The 22,093-nt window shown below is 33.0% G+C and overlaps 2 protein-coding genes across 3 annotated transcripts; both read right to left on the reverse strand.

Moving 5' to 3' along the window:
• Positions 1–8,648: 8,648 nt before the first annotated feature.
• LOC108333742 (heavy metal-associated isoprenylated plant protein 28) lies at positions 8,649–10,232 on the reverse strand. Of its 2 annotated transcripts, XM_017569217.2 has the most exons (3): positions 9,602–10,232; positions 9,366–9,441; positions 8,649–9,122 (listed from the first exon to the last, which is right to left on the reverse strand). In XM_017569217.2, the coding sequence occupies exons 1-3, from the start codon at positions 9,605–9,607 to the stop codon at positions 8,776–8,778; spliced, it is 429 nt and encodes a 142-aa protein (XP_017424706.2). In that variant the 5' UTR covers positions 9,608–10,232; the 3' UTR covers positions 8,649–8,775. The 2 variants fall into 2 exon arrangements, with proteins under 2 accessions (XP_017424706.2, XP_052726350.1); XM_052870390.1 differs by having other exon boundaries at positions 9,366–10,232.
• Positions 10,233–10,365: 133 nt separating this feature from the next.
• On the reverse strand, positions 10,366–15,851 carry LOC108334199 (phosphoenolpyruvate carboxylase 2). The gene is made up of 10 exons (XM_017569903.2): positions 15,355–15,851; positions 14,404–14,798; positions 14,151–14,235; positions 13,515–13,737; positions 13,183–13,286; positions 13,018–13,105; positions 12,766–12,920; positions 11,589–12,587; positions 11,032–11,418; positions 10,366–10,846 (listed from the first exon to the last, which is right to left on the reverse strand). Exons 1-10 carry the CDS (start codon positions 15,523–15,525, stop codon positions 10,550–10,552), a joined length of 2,904 nt encoding a protein of 967 aa, XP_017425392.1. The 5' UTR covers positions 15,526–15,851; the 3' UTR covers positions 10,366–10,549.
• Between the last annotated feature and the right edge of the window lie 6,242 nt (positions 15,852–22,093).

Below are 22,093 nucleotides of genomic sequence, written 5' to 3' on the forward strand. Positions count from 1 at the left end.
ATGTCAAATGTGTCCCTTCCTTTTCTTTATTTTTCCTTTTTGGTCCTCACGGTAACTCTGGAGCACGATAAGGTGTGTGAGTGCGGAAACTAAACTGGATTTCCAGCCACTGAATGGACTCCACGTGTCCCTCTAAACCTTCGATAACATCTTCCGACCAATCATAACACGCCGCGTTGTACGTAACTGCCAATGATGCCGTTCTTTTTGGTTTTTCATTTTACCGATATTTTATATTTATTTGATTTGATTTGTAAGTTTGTCCTTCAGTGAGAGAAGGGATGTCGACATGAAAATGGTAGTTTGTCTTCCTTGGTTGTGACTACTGTTGTCTCAATTGTCTAATGTCTTTCTTTTTCCATTAGTTTATTTAATATAATCAATTAATATAAATTCACATATCCTTATTCATACATTGTAAAAATATACGCCTACATTTTTATTTCTAATTATCATAATAAAAAATAGTTACTAAAAAAAAGTTTTGAAACAACAAATCACTATAATCGATAAAATAATATTTATGATTAAACGTAAAATCTCGTTGATAACAATTTCATTAGAGGGTGTATACAAAGTTGAATAGTTATTGACGATCTTCTTATTTTAAATATAATATAGATTAAGTGTTGTATGTGTTGTCCAAACTAACCAACATTCTTATTTAAAACAAAGACAAGAATTGCAACATGTACTTGATTGAAAGGGACAAATTTCCGAATTTTGAAAGTAATTACAAAATTGTTTAATAAAATAAACAACTCGTGAAACAGTTTATTTTAATTCTTATTTTAATTCATTAGTAAATGTGTCTTAACAAAACTTCATATTTATCCACCATATCTTTTTCTAATTTGACAAAAAGATGTAAATTTATTGAAGGATGAAAATTTGCAAAGGTTGGAATTTTGAATTTATTTACTTTGATGATTGAAGTTTGGAATGAAAAGAAAAGGAAGAAACTCAATAGGACAATGATATTCCTAGTAAGTCACCATACCAAAGCGATGGTTACCAATCACACAAGTTATATCATTATATCATTTTAGTCACATGTAGACAAATTGTGGCGTACATTAAGAGGTATATAATTGATAGAAGGAAAATGAAACTTTGAAACAACAAAAATCATTAACAAACAATACCTGTGAACCATCATCTAACAAAGTCATGATATAATGTTAAGCAACTAAAAAAATCAACAAAAAGAAATCAGGAAAAAAATACTTTTATGCCCTTTTTTTTTATAATTCTATTTTTATCATATTATGAATTTGAAAATATTGTTTAGGACATAAAATCAAAAATAAATTATTTTACTCTACATCATGTTTACTCTACATGAAATCAAAACTCCTACCTCACATGATAAAATATAATGTGAAAGTTTACCTAAATTTGTCGTTTAAGAATAATATGGAACATCATGTTAAACAAAAGGTATGTAATCATTCAATAAAGGGTCTTAGGTATTTCTACCTCGATTAGTAGGAATTTATACTTCTATCTTGGTTGGTTGGTTGAGATTTATACTTCTAATTTGGTGGGTAAGATTTGTACTTGTACTTTGTTTGGTAGGGATTTATATACGAAAATATATGTACTTCTACATCAATAAGGAGTTATATATGAAAAAATATCACTATATAATTTTGTATGTAAAATACGGTTTTGTATAAAAATAATAATGGAGTATAAAACCATGTGGTTAAGCACAATTACTTTCTTAGCAAATTTTTTTCACATAACAAAATGATATGGTAATCAAATAAGAAAAATATTAACATGAGTGTAGAAAAATATTTTATTTAGTCTTCATGTCACTTCGAAAAACCCATGCTATTTTCCAATATGAAGATGACCATTTTTTTAAAACTAAAATAGTTATCTATAATAAAAAAATATATATAGAAAATAAATATAAATTATTTTTTATCATAAATATTATTTATATCTATTTTTATAATTATAATTATATTTTTTTGTTACCAATGAGGAGCATTGGTAAATTTAAAGATAAATGATTTTGATGATGTTGCAAGAAGATAGACTATTCTAATTGTTTTAAAAGCACTTTGTAGATTATAAATATATTAGGAAATGCTTTGAACATGTAATACTTAGAAAAATTTGTACTTCCAAAACTGTTACGCATTTGATCGATTATTAGAAGCTATAATCGATTATCCTGAGCTTTTCTGAAAAACCATATTGCTCTGGAATAATCGATTATTACTCCAGATAATCGATTATCCCTGTTGATAAACTCTGTAACTGACTCAAATAATCGATTATCACTAACAATAATCGATTATCTGTGGCAGTTATAATTCATCTCTGCGAATTCAGAATAGTTGGCTATATAAGGTTCTTCCAAAACTCTAAGAAGATAACTCTGAGCTTTTGAGAATACAGTGTGATCTGAGGAAGTTCCATAAGCTAGTTCATTGCACTGCCTAGTCTCGTGAAAAGGAGAAGCTCGCGCTTTGTGGGTCAAAGGTCGGAGCGATTCTCTTCGACTTGGCAACGCTATTGTTCTTCTAGTTCGTTGGTCGAAGGAAGAACTGTTCTGCACTGTTCCGATTCGTCAGTCGAAGGAAAGTGTAGATTGCTTGCTTCCAATTCGTTGGTCGAAGGAAGGTTTTATCTCTCTGTTTTTATTCACTCTTATTGTAATTGGTTGAAACTGATTTTAGTGAAATCGTTAATCACTTTTTATAGTGATTAACAACTGGACGTAGATTCTTTTGAATCGAACCAGGATAAAAATCCAGTGTGTCAATTTTTCTATTCCTTACACTCTTTACTATTTTATGCACATCAACTGTTTGATAAATTTTCTCTAAGAAAATTGATTTTCTAAAACGGACCATCAAAACTTGATTTGTGACTGTAACACGCTTTCCGAATATTTTATTCGGCTGCGCGACTCTATAACGATACCGATTGTTCCGACAATTGGTATCAGAGCTTGCTTTGATATTTTTTCAAACCTTTGCGAAAATGGCCGGTCATCAAAATCAAGTATATGCTGAGGGTGCATCCATCAATAGACCACCTTTTTTTACTGGTGATAACTATGCCTTCTAGAAAGTCAAAATGGAAATTTTTATGGGTCTGTTGACAGAGGCATCTGGAAAGCTGTGCTAAATGGTCCTTATATTCCTAAAAGAACTATTGATGGTATAGAAGTAGAAAAACCATACTTTAACTGGACTCCTGAGGAAAATAGAAGAGCCCAATTTGATATTAAGGCTCGTAATATTATTTCATCTGTTGTAGTACTTGATGAATTTTATAGAATTTCAGCGTGTAAGACAGCACAGGAGATGTGGGAGGTTCTCAGAGTCACACATGAGGGTACAGACGACGTGAAACGTGCAAGGAAGAACACACTCATCCAGGAGTATGAGATGTTCAGAATGCAACCTGGAGAAACAATATCTAATGTCCAGAAGCGTTTCACTCACATTGTGAACCACCTGACAGGTTTGGGTAAGACTTTTTACACTGATGAATTGAATGTGAAAATATTGAAATCATTAGACAGGTCTTGGCAACCAAAGGTGACTGCCATCTCGGAGTCTCAAAACCTCGCTCAAATGTCAATGACGATTATCTTTGGAAAGCTTCGTGAGCATGAGCTTGAGCTAAGAAGATTAACTGCAGAAGAGGATCAAGGCAAAAGAAAGATGCTTGCCTTCAAGTCTGAAATTTCAAAAGAAAAAAGTTCTAAGAGAATTGAGGACGATGATTCCGATGACGATGAGGAAAACATGAGTCTTATAATTAAGAAGTTTGCTAAATTCATGAAAGCAAAGGGAAAGGACAAATATCGTGGAGAAAGGAAAGATAATCAAGGATCTCCATCAAGCATTAAATGTTATGGATGTGGAGAAAGAGGACATGTGAAGACTGATTGTCCTAAGAATAAGAAAAATGAAGAAAAGAAAGAAAGAAAGCTTCCAAAGAAGAAGAAAGCTTACATAGCTTGGGAAGAGAATGCTTCTAGTTCTTCAAGCTCAAGCGACTCAGATGAAGAAGCAAATTTGTGCTTAATGGCAGACTTAGAGGATGCAGGAAGCCAAGTAAGTGATTCTAGCTTAGAGTCAAGTAATGAATTTGATTTACAAAAATCATTTCTTGATCTGTTAAATGAATTTGAAAAACTTGATGTTGCTCATAAAAAGCTAAAGAAAGAGCATAATGAATTGAAATGGAAGTATGAAAAAGTACTAGATGACGAAGTGGTTTTGAGAAACAAAGTTAGTAATCTAGAAACTAAGTTATCTGAATCTGATGTTGTTGCACAACCTATTGAATGTCTATCGTGTAAGAGTCATATGTTTGATATTGACATTCTTGAGAATTTACTTGCAAATGAAACTAAGTCTAAGTCACATGCCAAAACAAACTTTGAGAGAAGCAATGCTGGAAGTGGAAACACGCATCCACACAAAAAGTCTAAAGTGATAAGAACTCGTAGAGTTTGGGTAGAAAAATGGACTTTTGTGAAAAATAAAGTGTATGAGGCTTGTTGTTTTTACTGCATGAAACTTGGTCACACCTCAAACAAGTGCAACATCAAACATTTTGGTGTTCCAAATGGTAAATATGCATGGGTTAAAATTGTAACATGATGTATGTTTGCATAAACTAACCCCAAGGACCCATAATAAGATTGAGGACCTAAATTCTTGCTCAAATTTGTTTTGTAGGAACTTACTAAGTCAAAGAAGTCACTATGGTATCTTGACAGTGGTTGTTCAAGACACATGACCGGTGACAAGAAAAAGTTCATATATTTTGAGAAGAAGAAGCAAGGATTTATGACCTATGGGGATAACAACAAAGGTAGAATCATTGGAACTGGAGACATTGGAGGAGGAAACACATTGACTATAAAGGACGTATTATGAGTTGAAGGTCTCAAACACAATCTCCTAAGCATAAGTCAATTATGGGACAAGGGTCTCAAGGTAACCTTTGAAAGTGATAGATGCACTGTATACTTTAAAAATTCTACTGAAATTGCTTTGCAAGGTGTTAGGCATAATAACATTTACTTGATTGATATTGAAAATGCATCTAGTCATAGTATAACATGTTTAGTTGCTAAAGAGGAAAATCCTTGGCTATGGCATAAAAGAGCTGCACATATTCATATGCAAAATTTAAATAAATTGATTTCAAAAGATCTTGTGATTGGTTTGCCTAATTTAAAATTTGAGAAAGACAAAATCTGCTCTGCATGTCAAAAGGGAAAGCAAACCAAATCCTCATTTTCATCTAAAAACATGATTTCAACATCAAAACCTTTAGAACTTTTGCATATGGACTTGTTTGGTCCGTCTAGAATTAAAAGTTTTGGTGGAAACTACTATGCTCTTGTGATTGTTGATGACTACACTAGATTTACTTAGACATCATTTCTTGAGAGATCATGTTCAAAAGGGAGATTGCCAAATTGAATACATTGACACTTTACATCAACTAGCTGATATTTTTACCAAGGCAGTGCCTAAAGATAGATTCTACGAACTTAGAAGAGCGTTAGGAGTGTTAGATATATCTTAGACTTAAGATTTCTCAAATTTTCTCATTTTTTCGTAACCTTCGCGCTTTTAATCGATTATTCTAAGCTCATAATCGATTTTCTTGGTTTTTGAGACAGTCTCTAATCGCAAACAATCGATTATCTAATGGCATAATCGATTATACTTTCTCAAACCCAAAACTGGGTATTCAAGAAACAATAATCGATTATCGTCATCCGTAATCGATTATCATTAAATTTCTGGAAAGTGACTTATGAGCAGATAATCGATTATCACTTACAATAATTGATTATCACGCTCCCAGTTTTAAAAAAAATAGTCGTTGCAGCGAATCATAACGGCTGAAAATGGCTAAAAACGGTTAGTTTCTTGATTTTTCTTATAAGTAGTCCCCCATAATCGATTAAAGGTCACTTATTTGCACCCAGAACACTGTTGCACCCAAATCTGAACTCAATCTCTTCATCTTTCTTCATCCCTTCCAAGTTCCCTTTTATCCACTTCTTTCATGGCTGATTCCAGAAGAACCCGTAGGAGAATCGCGGGTGCATCTTCTTCTTCCAGACCTCGTCCTGCAACCATTGATGGGTGGATCTCGGATCAAGACAAACATGCGAATTATGTTCATTTTTGGCAAGAACGACGAATCATGGCGGTAAAGTTCATACGCCTTGACTTTTATCGTTTTTATGGTTTTCAATTTCCAGATCTGTTTCGCGCTCAAGGACTTACTCATCTTGTGGAGAAAAAGGGGTGTATCTACCCTGATCTCATCCATGTCTTCTACTTCAATCTGCGTTATCGTGATGACATCATAACAACAAAAGTGAAAGGTGTCTCCATAATTCTGGATGATGACATATGGACAAATGTCGCACAACTCACACTATGGGATGATGCTGTCAAAGTCCATCTTGGAATCCCGGACTTCAATCGTCTCATCACCTTTCAATCCTTTCACTCTTATTGTAATTGGTTGAAATTGATTTTAGTGAAATCGTTAATCACTTTTTATAGTGATTAACAACTGGACGTAAATTCTTTTGAATCGAACCAGGATAAAAATCCAGTGTGTCAATTTTTCTATTCCTTACACTCTTTACTGTTTTATGCACATCAATTGTTTGATAAATTTTCTCTAAGAAAATTGATTTTCTAAAACGGACCATCAAAACTTGATTTGTGACTGTAACACGCTTTCCGAATATTTTATTCCGCTGCGCAACTCTATAACGGTACCGATTGTTCCGACATTGTTTTATCATCATAAATGTTATAGATAGTTTTTATTTACTTTGTAAATACTTTTTATTTATTTAATTTAGAAAATGGTTAAAACTAAAAAATTAGTTAAATTTGAAGAGCAGGTCACTTGAAGGATAAAATTAGAATAAAATGTGGACACCAAAATTTTATATTAGTATTAATTTAAAAAGATTGATAAAATGTTGAAAGGGGAGCATTGGCCTCTTAAAGTTGGTGAAAGGTTTTTGATGATGAGTTGATAATGAGTTAATTCATAACTTTATTCTTGCACAATACAATTGATAAACAGATGTTTAAAACTATGAGATAATTGTGTTAAATGCTTAGATCATGAGTTGATAAAGGAAATTGGCTTAGACAGTTCAGATTTGCACATTTCTAGTAGTATTAATCGATTACATTAGTAATCTAATATGTTAAAGCAAGCCAGAACTCATATAAAGCAAAACAGGACAAAATTGTATGTTTTAATAGATTGCATTAGTAACCTAATAGATTAAAACAGAGAATTCAGCCTAATCGATTAAGATTTTAACCTAATCGATTAAATTGTGTAAGTCAAAGTTCACATGAAGCAAGACAGGGTAAAATTGTCTGTCTTAATCAATTACCTTAGTAACATAATCAATTAAAACAGAGAATTGGGCCTAATCGATTAAACTGCGACAAAATGTGATTTTTTATATAAATCTGTCTTAAATCCTAGCTCATTACGAAATTTATTTTGCAATATACTAACAATTGTTTGAGTTTGAGTACAGGCACAAAGCAAGAAGGTTTCTGGGAGCATTCAAGTAAGATTTGTGAAGGAGATTACAAGGAACTCTCCAAGGCATCAAGAAAGTTACAAGATTTGTAATATTTACACTATTGAGTGTGCTTTGAGGTTTTATTTGTTTTGTCGTTGAGTTGTAACATTTGTTGGGAAAGTAAGATTGAGGAGAGTGTGCATGATCCTCTCTTAGTTAGTTTAATTTATGATTGAATGTTGGTGAGGATACAAATTGAGTGTGATGTTTTGTATTCTTGACTAAATTCTTTATTAATGGGTTTTCCTCAACTAAGGTTTTAAAGAAGAATTAGACGTATGATCATTCAAAAAATTAAACCAGTATAAATCTTGATGTGTGTTTATCTTATTCTTGTTTTTCATTTTTGCTTGATTCAAATACCTTTGTTATGAGATTTCAAGATTAGAGATTTCAAAGGATTTGTGAAAGTTTTTTAAAACCCAATTCAAACCCTCTTACGGACAAAAAAAATTAAAATTAATTATTGATATTAACAAAAAGTAATAAAATTAAGAAAGTATATAATTTTATAAGCCTAGTTTGAAAATATATCGTGATTATTTTTAATTAAAGAAACTATGTATCTACTTTACAGTAGAGAGTATGAATTACATATTTTATTAAATAAATTTTTATTTATTAAAGAATAAAATTACGATACAGAAATTAATTAAAAATTATAACTCTTCCGATAATTATAAAGATATTAATGTTCAAGTTTAAATCCATTCCTTAACTAATTGAAATAATAAGAACCAAGAAATATGTAATAAATTTTAGACCATAATAGTTATAGCATCTATAAAGCATAGAAAATGCAGAAAGAGAGTACCAAAAGGTAAATGAAAAAAAAAACACACAAAACGTAATAGTTAATGAATGCATCATCTTATAACATCATCAACCTTATTTATGCACTTAACTAATTATGCTAAAACAAGTTGACTCTTCCATCATGATGCAATCCATCATCATTAACTCTAATGGGTACATCCCTTGAATTGCAGAACAAGCAAAGTCATTCAAAACATAATTAATAGTCAAAACCAGAAAGAACCCTTTTTCATAAACACTTTAGTTAATGCTTCATACATACACTTCATAATTTAAAGGTATATAATATAATGTAGTTGATTTGTAAGAGCATGAACATGGTATGGTCACATAATGACACAAGCGTGAGGATTGTCATCACTAAAAGTAGCACCAGTTTGATGGCCAAAGATGGAAGATTGTGAGGGATAGTTGTAATAGCTTGGATCACTGCTATCATAGCCATGTTTGTAATAGTTATAAGATGAGGAAGGTTGAGAAGCATAATAGGTGAGAGGGCCATTGCAATGGTGCTGCTGAAAATATTGGTTTTGAGACTCTGTTGTGTATGGAAGTTGCCATAACTCAGCCCTGCAACCAGTTTTTCGAACAGTTTTCAGAACCTTCTTCTGCTCAGCATAGCCATTCACAGTCACCTTTTGCAGTTTCATATCTATTTCAATGCCATCCACCCCTTAACAAAACCACACATGAATTTAGAACCACCAAAAAAAAAATCCATGAATTGAGTCATCAGTTCATTGATCTAGAAACTGTGTAAATTACTGGTGTGGTGACAGTCTTTTTCTGCATCACTAGTTAAATTTGTGAATAAAATATACAACTTGCAAAAGCCACTTTTATACAAGAAACTTTATCAATTTCAATATTAGAAAAAGTGTTCCTAGCTTTCTTTTCTTTATATATGTGTGTGTACCTTTAAGTTTTTGTAGTGCTTCTTTCACTTTGTTTTCACATCCAGGGCAATCCATGTGTACTCTCATCTCTATGATCTGAAGATAGAGACAAAAAGAGATCATCAGACAGAAATATGAAACAAGTTGACTGATAAAAGTAATGGAGAAACTGAGATAAAAGAAAAAGGAAAAAAACAGTGGTTGATTTGAATCTTCATGTTTCCAAAGGAAGAAAAAGTAAAGTGACAGTGCTCACCGTCATGTTGCTACTGGTGAGGTAGAATCTCTTGGATGATATTGATGTATCTTTTGGTGAAGGTTCAGGAAATGAAATCCAATAATATTATTGAGTGTGCCTCTAGCTAGGTAGCAAAATATGTGTATATATAAGGGAAGATAATTGTATGGCATGGTGCCTCATCTTTGCTTGTTATTTGTTTAGTTATATAAAATATATATTTTCTGCTACTGTTACACCGACCTTTAATTGTTGGTCTTAATTTTGGAGAACTGAGATTCAAAACTGAAGCAAAGGGCAAATGCATGTTGCTGTATTCATGGCGCAGCTACCTCAATTTCACGTGCATTAGAATAATGCCACTGCAATGAATCATGCATGTAGATCCAGTTCAATTCAACGAGGGTGTTTGACTTTGTGTTTCTATTGCTAGCCTGTCTCCCATTCCCTTTATTAACACACAAGAAGACATTTCTTACTGATGCAGTTTATCAGTTTTTCTTTTCCATACAAAGCACTATAATTATTTTTTTTTCCTCAATCTAATTCAAACATTGTGTTTTTAAACTCCACCTTTTATGTTACTACTTTATCAAAGTTAAACTGTACTATAAAATCGTTCTTGAAAACATGCAAGCAAAGGAATGTTTTAAAACAAACCCCACTTATAATTCTGTGTACAAAACCAAACTCCAAAAGCATGTCAAAAATAGATGAAAAGTTGCATAATATAATTCAAGAATTGCAAGAGATCAAAGGATGAGAAGAGTTCTCATAAGACCTTGACCAAAACCTTGTTTTATTGTATCGTAATATAATATCTTATCATATCAAGAACAACATAGTGACAGTTATTTGATATTAGTGCAAACCTCTGGTAGACATAGTATATTAGGTTACAGTGCTGTTATGGATGCCACAACACACATACATACTAAGCAAAACACACCCCAGTGACATGGAAGCTTAACCGGTGTTCTGCATGCCAGCAGCAATACCCTTCATGGTCAAAATAAGGGTGTCTTCAAGGCCAGGTGCATACTCGCTTTTGGGGTTAAGTTTAACAAGCTCTGCTGCAGGCTTGCTTGATTCCATGTAGTCCTTTGACAAGTGTGGCCTCAGCTTCACATGGTAGTCAGGATCACGAATTCTCTTCAATGTGTAGGCTTGCAGCACATTCAGGGTTGTGATGTATGAGTCACGAAGTCGAAGTCTTTGCTTCAAGTAGGGGTCCCCTTCAAGAAGATCCTTGTGCCCAGCAACCTAAAATAAACAAGATTTATTAGGCCTGAACTAGGCAAGGAATATAACATTAACGATACATAGATATAAGGAGAAAAAGTTGGTTCTTTCCTAATAGGTTCTATTGATGCTGATGCTATTATAACAGCTTCATGTTGTGTTTTTTGTACATATTATGACAACTAGTAAATGCTAATCAAAATTACCTGGAGGAGAAAGTTCTTGGTTTCTTCGTATTTAGCCCTTAAGCTCTCTCCAAATGGACGTAGCTCTTCTGGCACTAGGAGTTTATCAAATAGGGCTGCAATCCCAGGGTCTCCCTTGGCAAACACCATCTCAACCAAGTCAAGGGTGACCCTGAAGAAAGGCCATTGGTTGTACATATCCTGAAGCATTTGCAGATTCTTTGGATCTTTCTCAACAACATGCTTAAATGCTGCCCCAAAACCAAGCCACACTGGCAAATGAAACCTTGTTTGTGTCCATGCAAAAATCCAAGGAATAGCACGTAGCGATTCAATTCCTCCGCTTGGCTTTCTCTTTGATGGACGACTGCCAATGTTCATTCTTCCATACTCCAACTCAGGAGTTGCCTGCAGTGCATAATATTCATAAAGATTACAGGAATCATAGGAAAGGAATTGCAAGTTTATAACCAAATTATCGCTTTGGTTCAAGAAAAACAGTAACCTACTAGATTTTTCCAAAGGGTATCTTCTAAACAAAGGTTAACCACTAAAGACTGAGTACTAGCAGCACTTACACGTCTGAAATATTCAACAAAACGAGGCTCTCTGAAAACAACAGAGCGATACTCCTGAGTGGCAATGACAGCCATCTCATCCATGAGAGCGCGCCATGCAGGTTTTGGTGACACAGGAGGATGCATGCCATGCTCAAGCGTGGCTGCAGTGAACCTTTGAAGTGTCCTAAAGCACAAATGCTCCTCTCCAAAAGACTGTTCAATGACTTCACCCTGAACCGTTACCCGAAGTGAGCCATGAATGGTGTCTGGTGGCTGAGACAAAATAGCAAGATGAGTTGGTCCTCCTCCTCTTCCAACAGTCCCTCCTCTCCCATGAAACATTGTAAGCTTCACACCAAACTCCTTAGCAACCTTCACGAGTTCCTCTTGAGCCTTGTAAAGGGCCCAAGCAGCTGAAAGACGGCCAGCATCTTTTCCTGAGTCTGAGTACCCTATCATAACTTCTTGCTTCCCATTGATGCGGTCTCTGTACCAATCTATGGAGAAAAGTCGGGCCACGGAAGCCGGAGCAGCCTCAAGATCAGCAAGCTTTTCAAAAAGTGGCACCACCCTCAGTGGCTCCTTCACATGGCACTCACGTTGCAAAAGCTCCACCGCAAGCACATCAGATGGGGCTGTGGCCATTGATATGATGTAGGCACCAAAGTTGTCTTTAGGTAGCTCTGAAATGACATGGAAGGTTTCCAAAACATCAGTGATTTCTTCTGTTTTGGGAAGGTCATGGCCAAAGAGAGGGCGTTTTCCTCTGAGTTCAGACAAGAGCCACTCCTGCCTCTTTTCCTCAGACCACTCTCGGTATGATCCAATTTCTAAGTGTTTTGTGATTGCATCCATTACATCAGTGTGCCTATCTGACTCTTGACGGATGTCAAGCCTCACAAGTGAGAGTCCAAATGTGGAAACTTGCCGCAGGAAATCAAGGAGGCTTCCATCTGCTATTGGTCTGTCACCACATGCACAGAGTGATCTATAGCATAGTTCAAGAGGCTCCAGGAACTACAAGAGAAAATTGGAGGTTAGAGAGTTTCCACGAGAAATTAATCATCCTTTTGCTAGTTAAGGAATATTATCAATAAGAAAGCAAATAATCATGTCAGTGGAAGGTAATTTTCTTCTAAGAGCAAGATTTTGATTTATCTTTTAACAATTTATAGAACATTGATGGGAATTATACCTGCTCAACATTAGTGAAGGTTGTCTCCTCTGGGATATCAGAGGTCCCATTGGCTAGTAACTGGCGAGCACGTTCACGTGTGTTATAGAGCTTGTCTCTGACATCACCAAGAATAACACGATATGGCTCATTTGGAGGAATCTGTTTCCAAAACTCTGCATCAATTAAGAATTCACTACATTACATCAATACCACAATTGAATTTGTTCAGTTCAAACTTAAATGTGCAATTCAGAACAAAATAATACATACCAATGTAATGTTTTGCATCTCTCTTTGAGGACCTATGGAGTTCATGAGCACGAACACGGAGCTCGTCAGTGCAACGCCACATAGACAGCTGCAATAGCAGACAAAAAGCACTAAGAGTCACTTTCGAAAAGCTTAATGATAAAAAATTACCAGAAAAATTGATACCTCAAACATGAGATCCTCTATCTGAGAGAAGTACATATTAGCAGCCATCATTCTAGCCAGCAAACACACATCCCTTGTAACTTCAGGGGTTACTCTTGGATTACCTACAGTGTAAATTAGACTTATGTAAGACAGAAAGTAATAAGGCAGTGTCTAATATTGAAGGTGAAACTCAAAAGTATACAGTGGAAACGAATGAAGAAAATACAAAGCATCAATGATTTGAAACAAATATTTCTTAAACCAGTACCATATGATATTTGGGACTGTAAAATCTGTTTTAAAGTGCGTGTTTTTTTCATTAGTTTCTTTGTTATGAAAGAGAAATATACCATCACGATCTCCTCCCATCCAAGAAGAGAACTGAATAACAGGGGCATTATATGGGACACGTTCGTTTATTCCAATGTTCTTCAGAGCTGTATCAACCCGGCGCAGAAACTTTGGTACACCTTTCCAAATTGTCTCATGAAAGTAGCTCATTCCTGCCCTCATCTCATCTTGTGGTGTAGGAGGAGTCCTTCGAATTTCATCTGTGCGAAATGCAGCTTGAATCTACACATGGGAAAAACATCATTAGGCTCTAGCTTCGCCATGTATAATTCTAAAAGTAAATCTGTGTTCGAATATAAAGAACAATGGAAAATTGGCAACAGAAGTTTTATCTGGTTGAAAATAAGAGAAGGGAAAATCAAATATGGAATCATTCAATGCAAACCATAGGCATGCAACATATATAATTCAGACTACTTTATCCTAAGCAAAGAAAATAATATCAATTATCAAATAAATCATTTGGCCATGGTGTCTGAGGTCCACTGTATTTATGTATGTTTACAAGAAATATCATCCTCAATCATGATTATAAATCACTAGAAAGTATAGGAAAAGTATCAATCTATTTAGAATCATGAGGATGTGAAGCCTGTGATTGAAAGTGGTTCATTATACATGAAATGAAAATACACCTCTCTTTGTAAAGCCTCATCAAGTTCCTGCTTATCATCTGGTGTTATGTCTTTGGCATATAATTGTGTCAAACAATTCCTTATCCTGAAAACAAGACAATGATCACCAACGGATATATTCAATCTCAAAGCAGAAATTTTTACAATGCTAGAAATAGTGTATTACGTATGATAAATGTAACAAATTGATAAATGCAACAATGAATCAACTATGATAAATGCAACTAAGTATGAGTTGAAGTAACAGATATACCTTCCATGCTTTTGCAGCAAAGATCTGCGAACAGACTGAGTAGGATGAGCAGTTAGGACCAAATCCACAGTTTGGTTCTTCAGAGCATCAAAGACTTCCTGGGGGGTCTTCTTCAGTTGAGCCACAAGCTTCTTCAAGGTCTCTTCAATGTCTGACTCTGTCATGGCAGAGTTCTCATCCGCAAAATCACCCTTCTTCAATAACTTGATCCTTCTTCGGTAAGCAATTTGAACTTCTTCTGCCAAGTTGGCCAAATTGAGCATGTGAGAAAATGATTTGGCAATAACAATTGAATCCCCAGCATCAAGACCAGTCAGCATATTCCCAAGTTCCTCCAACTTTTCAGGACGATGCTCCCCTTCGTATTCAGCTGACAGCTCATAACAATCTTGAACCTATCAGACCACAAACTCTTAGCCACAAGTTCAGATATGTACATAACTTGAGGCAAAAAAGCAAATATGCTAATGAATTGGCATTGAAATTACTTAAACATGAATTTATATTTCATAAAAAACTAAAACTTTTAGCACATAGAGAATCAACATGGGAAGAGAAACAGAAAACAAATGCAGGATCCATTACTAATGTAAAAGTTATAACAAACTAAAGTAAGGAGTGTGAAAATTTATTATATGCAACTTTGATGAAATTGTACACTTGTAAGAAGAAGCCAGAGGTGCTAGTGTAACACGAGGTTATATATGACCAAAAGAATAACTCTTGCAGACAGAGAATCAACATGAGAAGAGACACACAAATGAAACAAAAAACTAAGTTGAGCAGTTTGAAAATTATAATATCAAGCAATTTATGAAATTATAAAGCAAACCGGTTTATAACACCAAAAGGAGTTCTTCAGTGCAAAAAAATGAAATGGGGTTTCATAAATCCATGAAGTTGGGCTAAAAAACTCATCTTTTTAAAACACAACAGGAGAATTGACATTACCGTTTGTCTGATATCTTCACCATGCAAATCCTGAAGAATGTCAAGGAAACGGTCCAACAAAAGAGCATCATACTCAACCAGTTTGTCATCATCAGAGACCTTACGTGGTGCCAGCAACCTCAACTGAGCATCAATCGAGGCCATCTTCTCAATGTTACGGGCAGCCATCATCTAGGTACCTTCTTTGTTCCTCACTCTTGACAGAACCAGAAGCTGGCAACACTTGTGCTATGACACTCTCACCAGAGCAAGACTTGAATTTTGAAGCAAGAAAGGTTGGAAACAGAGAAATGAGAGGGTGTGAGAGGAAAATCCCGTGAGAACAGAGATGAAAGATTTTGTAGGTTGAAAGATAATAGGGTCCTTATGATCTCTGCACGAGAAAGTACAGAGAAAAGCGAACACTGAACAACCTTCAACCACAACAATAACTGATAACTAGCGCCAGATATCACGGAGAATAGAAAGAGAGAGACTTCATGTGAAGCAAAAAAGACTTGTCAGAGTCTCATTTTATAGACTCTCGCTACTGTAAAAATACATAGAAACAGAGATTCATAAGATAAGATAACGTACTTGTTAACCAGAAACATAACTCAGTTTCTTGAACATTTTATCCAAATATTTGATTTTGAATCATGTTTTCTGAAAAAAAAAATTCTTAATTGATTTATATAATTTAAAAGGAAACTAGTCTGCAGATAAAAACATTTAGATGAAAATTAATATTTGTTCTGTTTAGTCTAATCTAATCATTGTAAGGATAAATTTACTTGGCTGAAAAAATTAATGTAATCATTGTAAGATTACTTCATCTGGTCTTTCTAGTTACCATTTAATAGGACTTTATTATCAATAAAGTATTTCTAAATGAATCTAACTGATAGATATGAGAATATATCAAGTGATTTGTCTGATATTTATGATGTGACCCCTGATTTCAGCCTATTTATTAAACAAAGTTTGCAATTATGTTAAAATTTATCAAATTAAAAAGAAGTTAAGTTTCAAATTATGCTAAAACGTTTATGCTACTTTTTTCTTAAATAAATAAACTTATTTTACATCATTTATTTAAATAAACTCAGTTCCACTTTATTTTCTTTTTCTTTTTATTTAATAAAAATTGAAAAAATTATGTGAAAATTCAGTTTCTGAAGTCGAATTCTGATTTCTTGATGCAAAAATGGATATTTAGTTTTTTAGGAGTTTGAATTTGATTTCTTGATGATCAAATTTTCAAGGCGTGAACATTTGGATTGAAGTGGGAGTGTAAAAGGGACAAAAAAAACTAGAAAGGAAAAGAAAGGAGAAGAAAAAAAGTAGAAAAATATATTGTTTAGATTAAAGAAAAATAAATAGATTTGAGTGAAAAAAGTATAGTATATAATTCTAAAAAATATATATTTTGTCATATATATTAATTATTATTTTATTATAATAAAAAAAGTGTAAATATTAAAAAACAATTGACGACATAATCAATTATATATTATAATTGATTATTTATATACAAAGACATAATCGATTATGCATGCTATCATTCATAATCAATTTCGTCTACAACATAATTAATTATACATTATAACATAATAGATTATAATTACAATACATTCATTCTTTTTATGTATATAAAAAAAGTCTTTTTTTCTCAATATTTGTGATTTTTTAATAATTATGTGTCTCAAATTTTCAACTTTCACTATAAATTTCTACCTTCTTTCTTTTCGTCGTTAAATCCAAATCCAAATACGTGGTGATTAGATATAGTCTAAAAATTAAAATATAAATAAGTTTATTTATATGAATTTCTTTTAAAAACAAAAGTTGACATTTATGTTCTGTTTATTTATAATGGTTCAATGATATGCATACAAATAATAAATGAAAGTGTGGATAAATTAAAATTATTAACGGTTTATTGATGGTTAAACTTGGTCAATAAATTTTATTGATAGATTTTTTAATTTTTTTATAAATTTTATTGACAGATTTTTAATCATCGATAATTATTGATAAAAAAATTTGTTGGTAAATTTGTCGATAATTATTGACGAAAAAATATTCATCAATAAATTTGTAAGTAATTATCGACGAAAAAATTCTTTGGTAAAATTCATCCGTAATTATAGATGGAACAATCCATCGGTAATTATCGACAGAAAAAATCGTCAATATTATCGACAAAAAAATTCGTCGGTAAATAACGCGATTTGGTTTATCTTCTTTTTCACTCTCCTTCTTCTTCTTTCTTTCATCGTGGGCGTCCCCAAAGCGGTGGGGATCGCGAAGTCTTCTTCTTCGAAGCAACCTGCGACGTTGGACGATGGTTCAAATCTGGCTGTGTCTTGCGCAAAATGAAGAAGACGTGCGAGAGAGAGAATAAATAATCCTGTTTCGCTCCTTTAATCGACAGATTACTAATGGGAAAATTCGTCGGTAAGTGAAATATGTATTACCAACAGATTTTACTGACGGAAAAATTTGTAGATAAATTAAATATGTATTATCGATGGATTTTCCGATAGATTTTTTCGTCGATAATGATTCTGTCAACAAAATTCGTCGGTAAAGAAATTTTCCAAATCAATCGATAAAATTCGTCGATAATTTTTATTTACCAATGGATATATTTCTGTCAGTAAAATTTCATCGATAATTTAAAGAACTTTTGTAGTGATAATTTACAAAGTCACAAACAATAATGAAACAAAATTAAAATCAAGTGTTAGAAAATTATAAAAAATAACAAAGGAAAAAGAACCACACATAGAAAATAATGTATAGTTTGACTAAAGTATTAATACACTTTAATATACTCTTTTAGTAAAATACTAAACCTACAAGATCCTGATTATAAAGCAAAATATATCACAACTGACACACATGTATTTAAAATCATTTTAATCAAGTCTATATATATAAAAAATTATTCACAAATAGATGTCATTTTGAATAATTATCTGTCCTTTTTCTAAAGAAAATTGAATCAATTTTGACTCTCATTCTTTGTGAAATGATCACCTAAGTGGTATGCTTTGTTATTTGAACAACTTGCATGATGCTTGAGCATCAAAATATAAAAAGAGAAAAAAAATGATATGATTTCTTTATGGCACAAATTATCACTTAGTCACTTTAGTGATGAAAACCATTTCTTAAGTGATCATGTGGACACTTGAAGGATGAACATCTTCAACAACTAGAGTATCTAGTTTAGGTTTAGATTTATATGTCATTAATATTTCAACCTTAAGTCCATTGAGATAACATTGTTAAGGTCAATTAACACATTTGAAGTATTGTCCGCTTTAGAGTTTGGAGTTTTATCCTTAGAATGTACTTTGGAGGATAAGGGAATGAATGTATATTTCAATTGTCATTGGTCCTAACTCATGAGTTTTGTAGGACTATTAAACATATTAGAACAAACCCCAACAAGGTTTAGTGTTTGGATTAAAGAGTGAATTTGAGATGGTGGAAAAAGAAGGGAATGAAGGAAAAAAATAGTGGAAAGTGAAGTTGTTTCGATTAAGAGAAAGAGTGAAAAGTGAAAAGAAAGTTTGAAAATAATTTGATTGATATTTTTATGTAATTATTTTTGTGATATGGAAATGCATGAGATGTGAGGCCAAATAGAATTAGAACTTATGTCATACTTTACTCAGAGGTGTGTGGGGTCATCATATAAAACCAAGGCTCATGACATAATCTACTAGAAGGCATGTGAGACCGAGTAGAGTTAGGACATTATGTTATAATCTACTGAAAATTGTTATTGATTATATGTGTGTGTGTGTCATATTCACGTAAAGAAAGATATTTAAGTGGTGAGAGTAGAAATAGGTTCCTGTGATCTAATTTTCGATATGAAAAAAGATTAAGCTTGATAGGTCATAAGGAATTTATCTTGTTATATAAGTTAATGACTGAATTCCTAAGATATGAGGTTTAGTAGAGTCAAGGCTGCCATAAACTACGAGAGGTCATATGGCAAGTGCAAAATTGTTTAGTTTAATTTTTATAAATAAAATGTATGGTTAAACATGTTTTTGGTTACTTAATTTTTTAGTAAAAATTGGAATTAGTCTCTCTTTGAAACTTTGATTTAATTTAGTTCCTTATCTTTAAAATTACGTGAATTTAGTCCTTTTATTCAAATTTTGTTAAGTTTATTTAAGGTTTCAAACGCGTTTCTCAACTAACATTGAAAAAAAAATTGTGTTAAACCGTACAAAAAATATATTCTTGTAGTAAGCCATGTTCCTAGTAAAAAATATAATAAAATCATGTTTCCTATTCTTTTCCCGATTCCCACTAGTAAAAGAGATATTCATTTCTTAAAATCTCTGATATACGTAAGCGGGAATAGAGGAAGGGACCGGCTTTATCTTAACGAGAGAAGGAGTAATAATAATGTTTATAATGCTACAGCAACAGGTATAGTAAAAAAAATAATACAAAAAGAAAAAGGGGTTACAAAATCACTATAGTAGTAGTAGATGCACTAGATGAGCATGAAGTGATTGATATCATACCGCTAGGACCATAACTTCTTCTTTCAGAAGGTAAATCTATCAAACTTGATCAATCATTGACAAGTAATCCTAATGTCGACAGATTTGGTCAGGGGGTGTGAAAATAGTACTCTAATAAGATCCATTACGTGTTCAAGGTTTCTTGTTCTTTTTTACATCTATTATTTTAGCACAAATCTTTTTAGTTCTTAAGAAGAGACAATTTAAGAAGGTTCAATTATTTGAAATGAATTTTTAATTATATGTATTTATCAACATATTAAACTATATATATATATATATATATATATATATATATATATATATATATATATATATATATATATAAAGTTAAATATGGAAAAGTTACTCTAAATAGATTCTTTGTTTTTTTTTCTTTTTTTTATTCTTATTCTTTCTTGTTTGTATTGAAATAGAAATATTATAAAAAATATCAATAAAATAATATTTTTTAAACCCTTTTTGAAAAATCCTATATCTTAGTTTCTATTTTTTTCAACTTAGAATCTTTTTTATTAATCTTTTAATGTATATAATATGTAGCAAAAAGAGAGAGAATGAAATATAATTTTTTGAAACATAGGAAGAAATAGTCATTTATATGAAAAAATATTAGAAATCTTAAGAACTCAAAAGGAATCCACTTGCATTCGTCAAAGAAAGAGTGGATCCTTCTTTAGTTCTCATACTTTTATCTTAAAAACCCAAATAGAATACGATTACTGCAAAGATGAACTCAATCCAAAATATGAACAATAAAAAAAATATCAATTAAATCGATCACAGTAATACGAGTTACAACACCTATTATCCAAAGAGGAATTCTTCCAGTAGTATCGGCCATTTATCCCATTTTCCTCTACATTTAATCATGTAGTCAGTCATGCTGAAGACATTACAAAAGTACAAAGCATTTTTTTAAGTCTCTCCATTTAATTTTGTTCTTGAAATAATAGACTTAGTAAATGTGTGGTGGCATTTTGGTAAGCAAGAGGTCATATTTTAAGTCTGTTAATATTATAACAGATTTAAATTTTGATTTTAAGCTTGTTGGAATATAAACAGACTTAAATTTTGTATCTATTGAACTTTTTGTCAGACTTAAATTAATATTTTAAGTCTATTAAAAAATAAAAAAGACTTTAATTGTTAGTTTTCTATCATACGTAATTCTTTAACCTAATTCTCAAACTTTTCTTAACATTGATTCTTCTTCTTCTACTCAAAACACAAAACACTTCTTTCTTCATTTTCTTGCACCGTGAGAAATTTCTTTCTCTCTTCATCTTTGCTCATGTCCAACCTCAACAAGTTGTGTCGTACCCTTTGCGTTCGAGATCTCCCATTTATCTTCGTGCTAGATCTCCCTCCTTTGCGTCCAACGGTGTGGGTGTTGTAGCCGCCGCCTCACAGGGCGTCGCGTCCAAGGGCATGGGTGTTGTAGATCTCCCTCCTCCGTTGTCGTTGCCGTAGTCGCATCTTGCCGTTGTCGCCATTGCGTCTTGTTGTTGCTATCGTCGCGTCTTCCTGATGTCGTCGTCGCCTCTCGAGCTATCGCTGTCGCCGTCGTCGTCTCGCACTGTCGTTGTTGTCGTCGTCTTGCATTGTTGTTGTCGTTGTCGCTTCGTGCTGTTGTGTTTCGCGACGTCCTCGTCACCCTTTGAGTCCCCAATTTTGGAATACTTTCTGTTAGATTTTTAGGGTTAAGAACTTGTAGGGTTTTAGCGTTTCTTGTGAGGTGATGACTTCAATTTATCTTCTCAGTATTTTATTTGTATTATGTTAATTTTGTAGGTATAAGGGAGTCGCGCAGCAGAATGAAAACGTTCTTTAAGAGCAGAAAACGTGTAGCGGTCAGTAAACAAGTTACAGTGGTCCGTTTTAAAAAAATTATTTTCTAAGATAACTTTTATCAAACAATTTGTGTGCTAAAAGTGTAGAGAATGTAAGGAAGAGAGAAACCACACAGATGATTTTTATCCTGGTTCGAATCAAAAGATTCTATGTCCAGTCGTTAATCACTATAAAGAGTGATTAACTATTTCACTAAAATCAGTTTAACAGTTACAATAAGATGAATAGAAATTAAGAACAGCAAAAACCTTCCTTCGACAAACGAACCGGAAGAAACTGCTCAGTCAACTTGAAGAGAACCGTTTCGACCTTAGACACACTAAGCGCGAGCTTCTCTTATTCACAAG

The sequence above is a fragment of the Vigna angularis genome, chromosome 11 (assembly GCF_016808095.1).
Source record: "Vigna angularis cultivar LongXiaoDou No.4 chromosome 11, ASM1680809v1, whole genome shotgun sequence".
Classification (NCBI taxonomy): Eukaryota; Viridiplantae; Streptophyta; class Magnoliopsida; order Fabales; family Fabaceae; genus Vigna; species Vigna angularis.

What these genes read in the sequence shown, in the direction of transcription:
- LOC108334199 (XM_017569903.2), bottom strand. Translation starts at nt 15,525, where the DNA reads ATGATGGCTGCCCGTAACATTGAGAAGATGGCCTCGATTGATGCTCAG. An exon ending in GTGAAGATATCAGACAAACG is followed by an intron (nt 14,799 to 15,354) that starts GTAATGTCAATT and finishes GTGGTCTGATAG; the next exon opens with GTTCAAGATTGTTATGAGCT. An exon ending in ATGAGGCTTTACAAAGAGAG is followed by an intron (nt 13,738 to 14,150) that starts GTGTATTTTCAT and finishes TCCCATGTGTAG; the next exon opens with ATTCAAGCTGCATTTCGCAC.
- LOC108333742 (XM_052870390.1), bottom strand. Translation starts at nt 9,468, where the DNA reads ATGATCTCTTTTTGTCTCTATCTTCAGATCATAGAGATGAGAGTACAC. An exon ending in AGCACTACAAAAACTTAAAG is followed by an intron (nt 9,123 to 9,365) that starts GTACACACACAT and finishes GGTTTTGTTAAG; the next exon opens with GGGTGGATGGCATTGAAATA.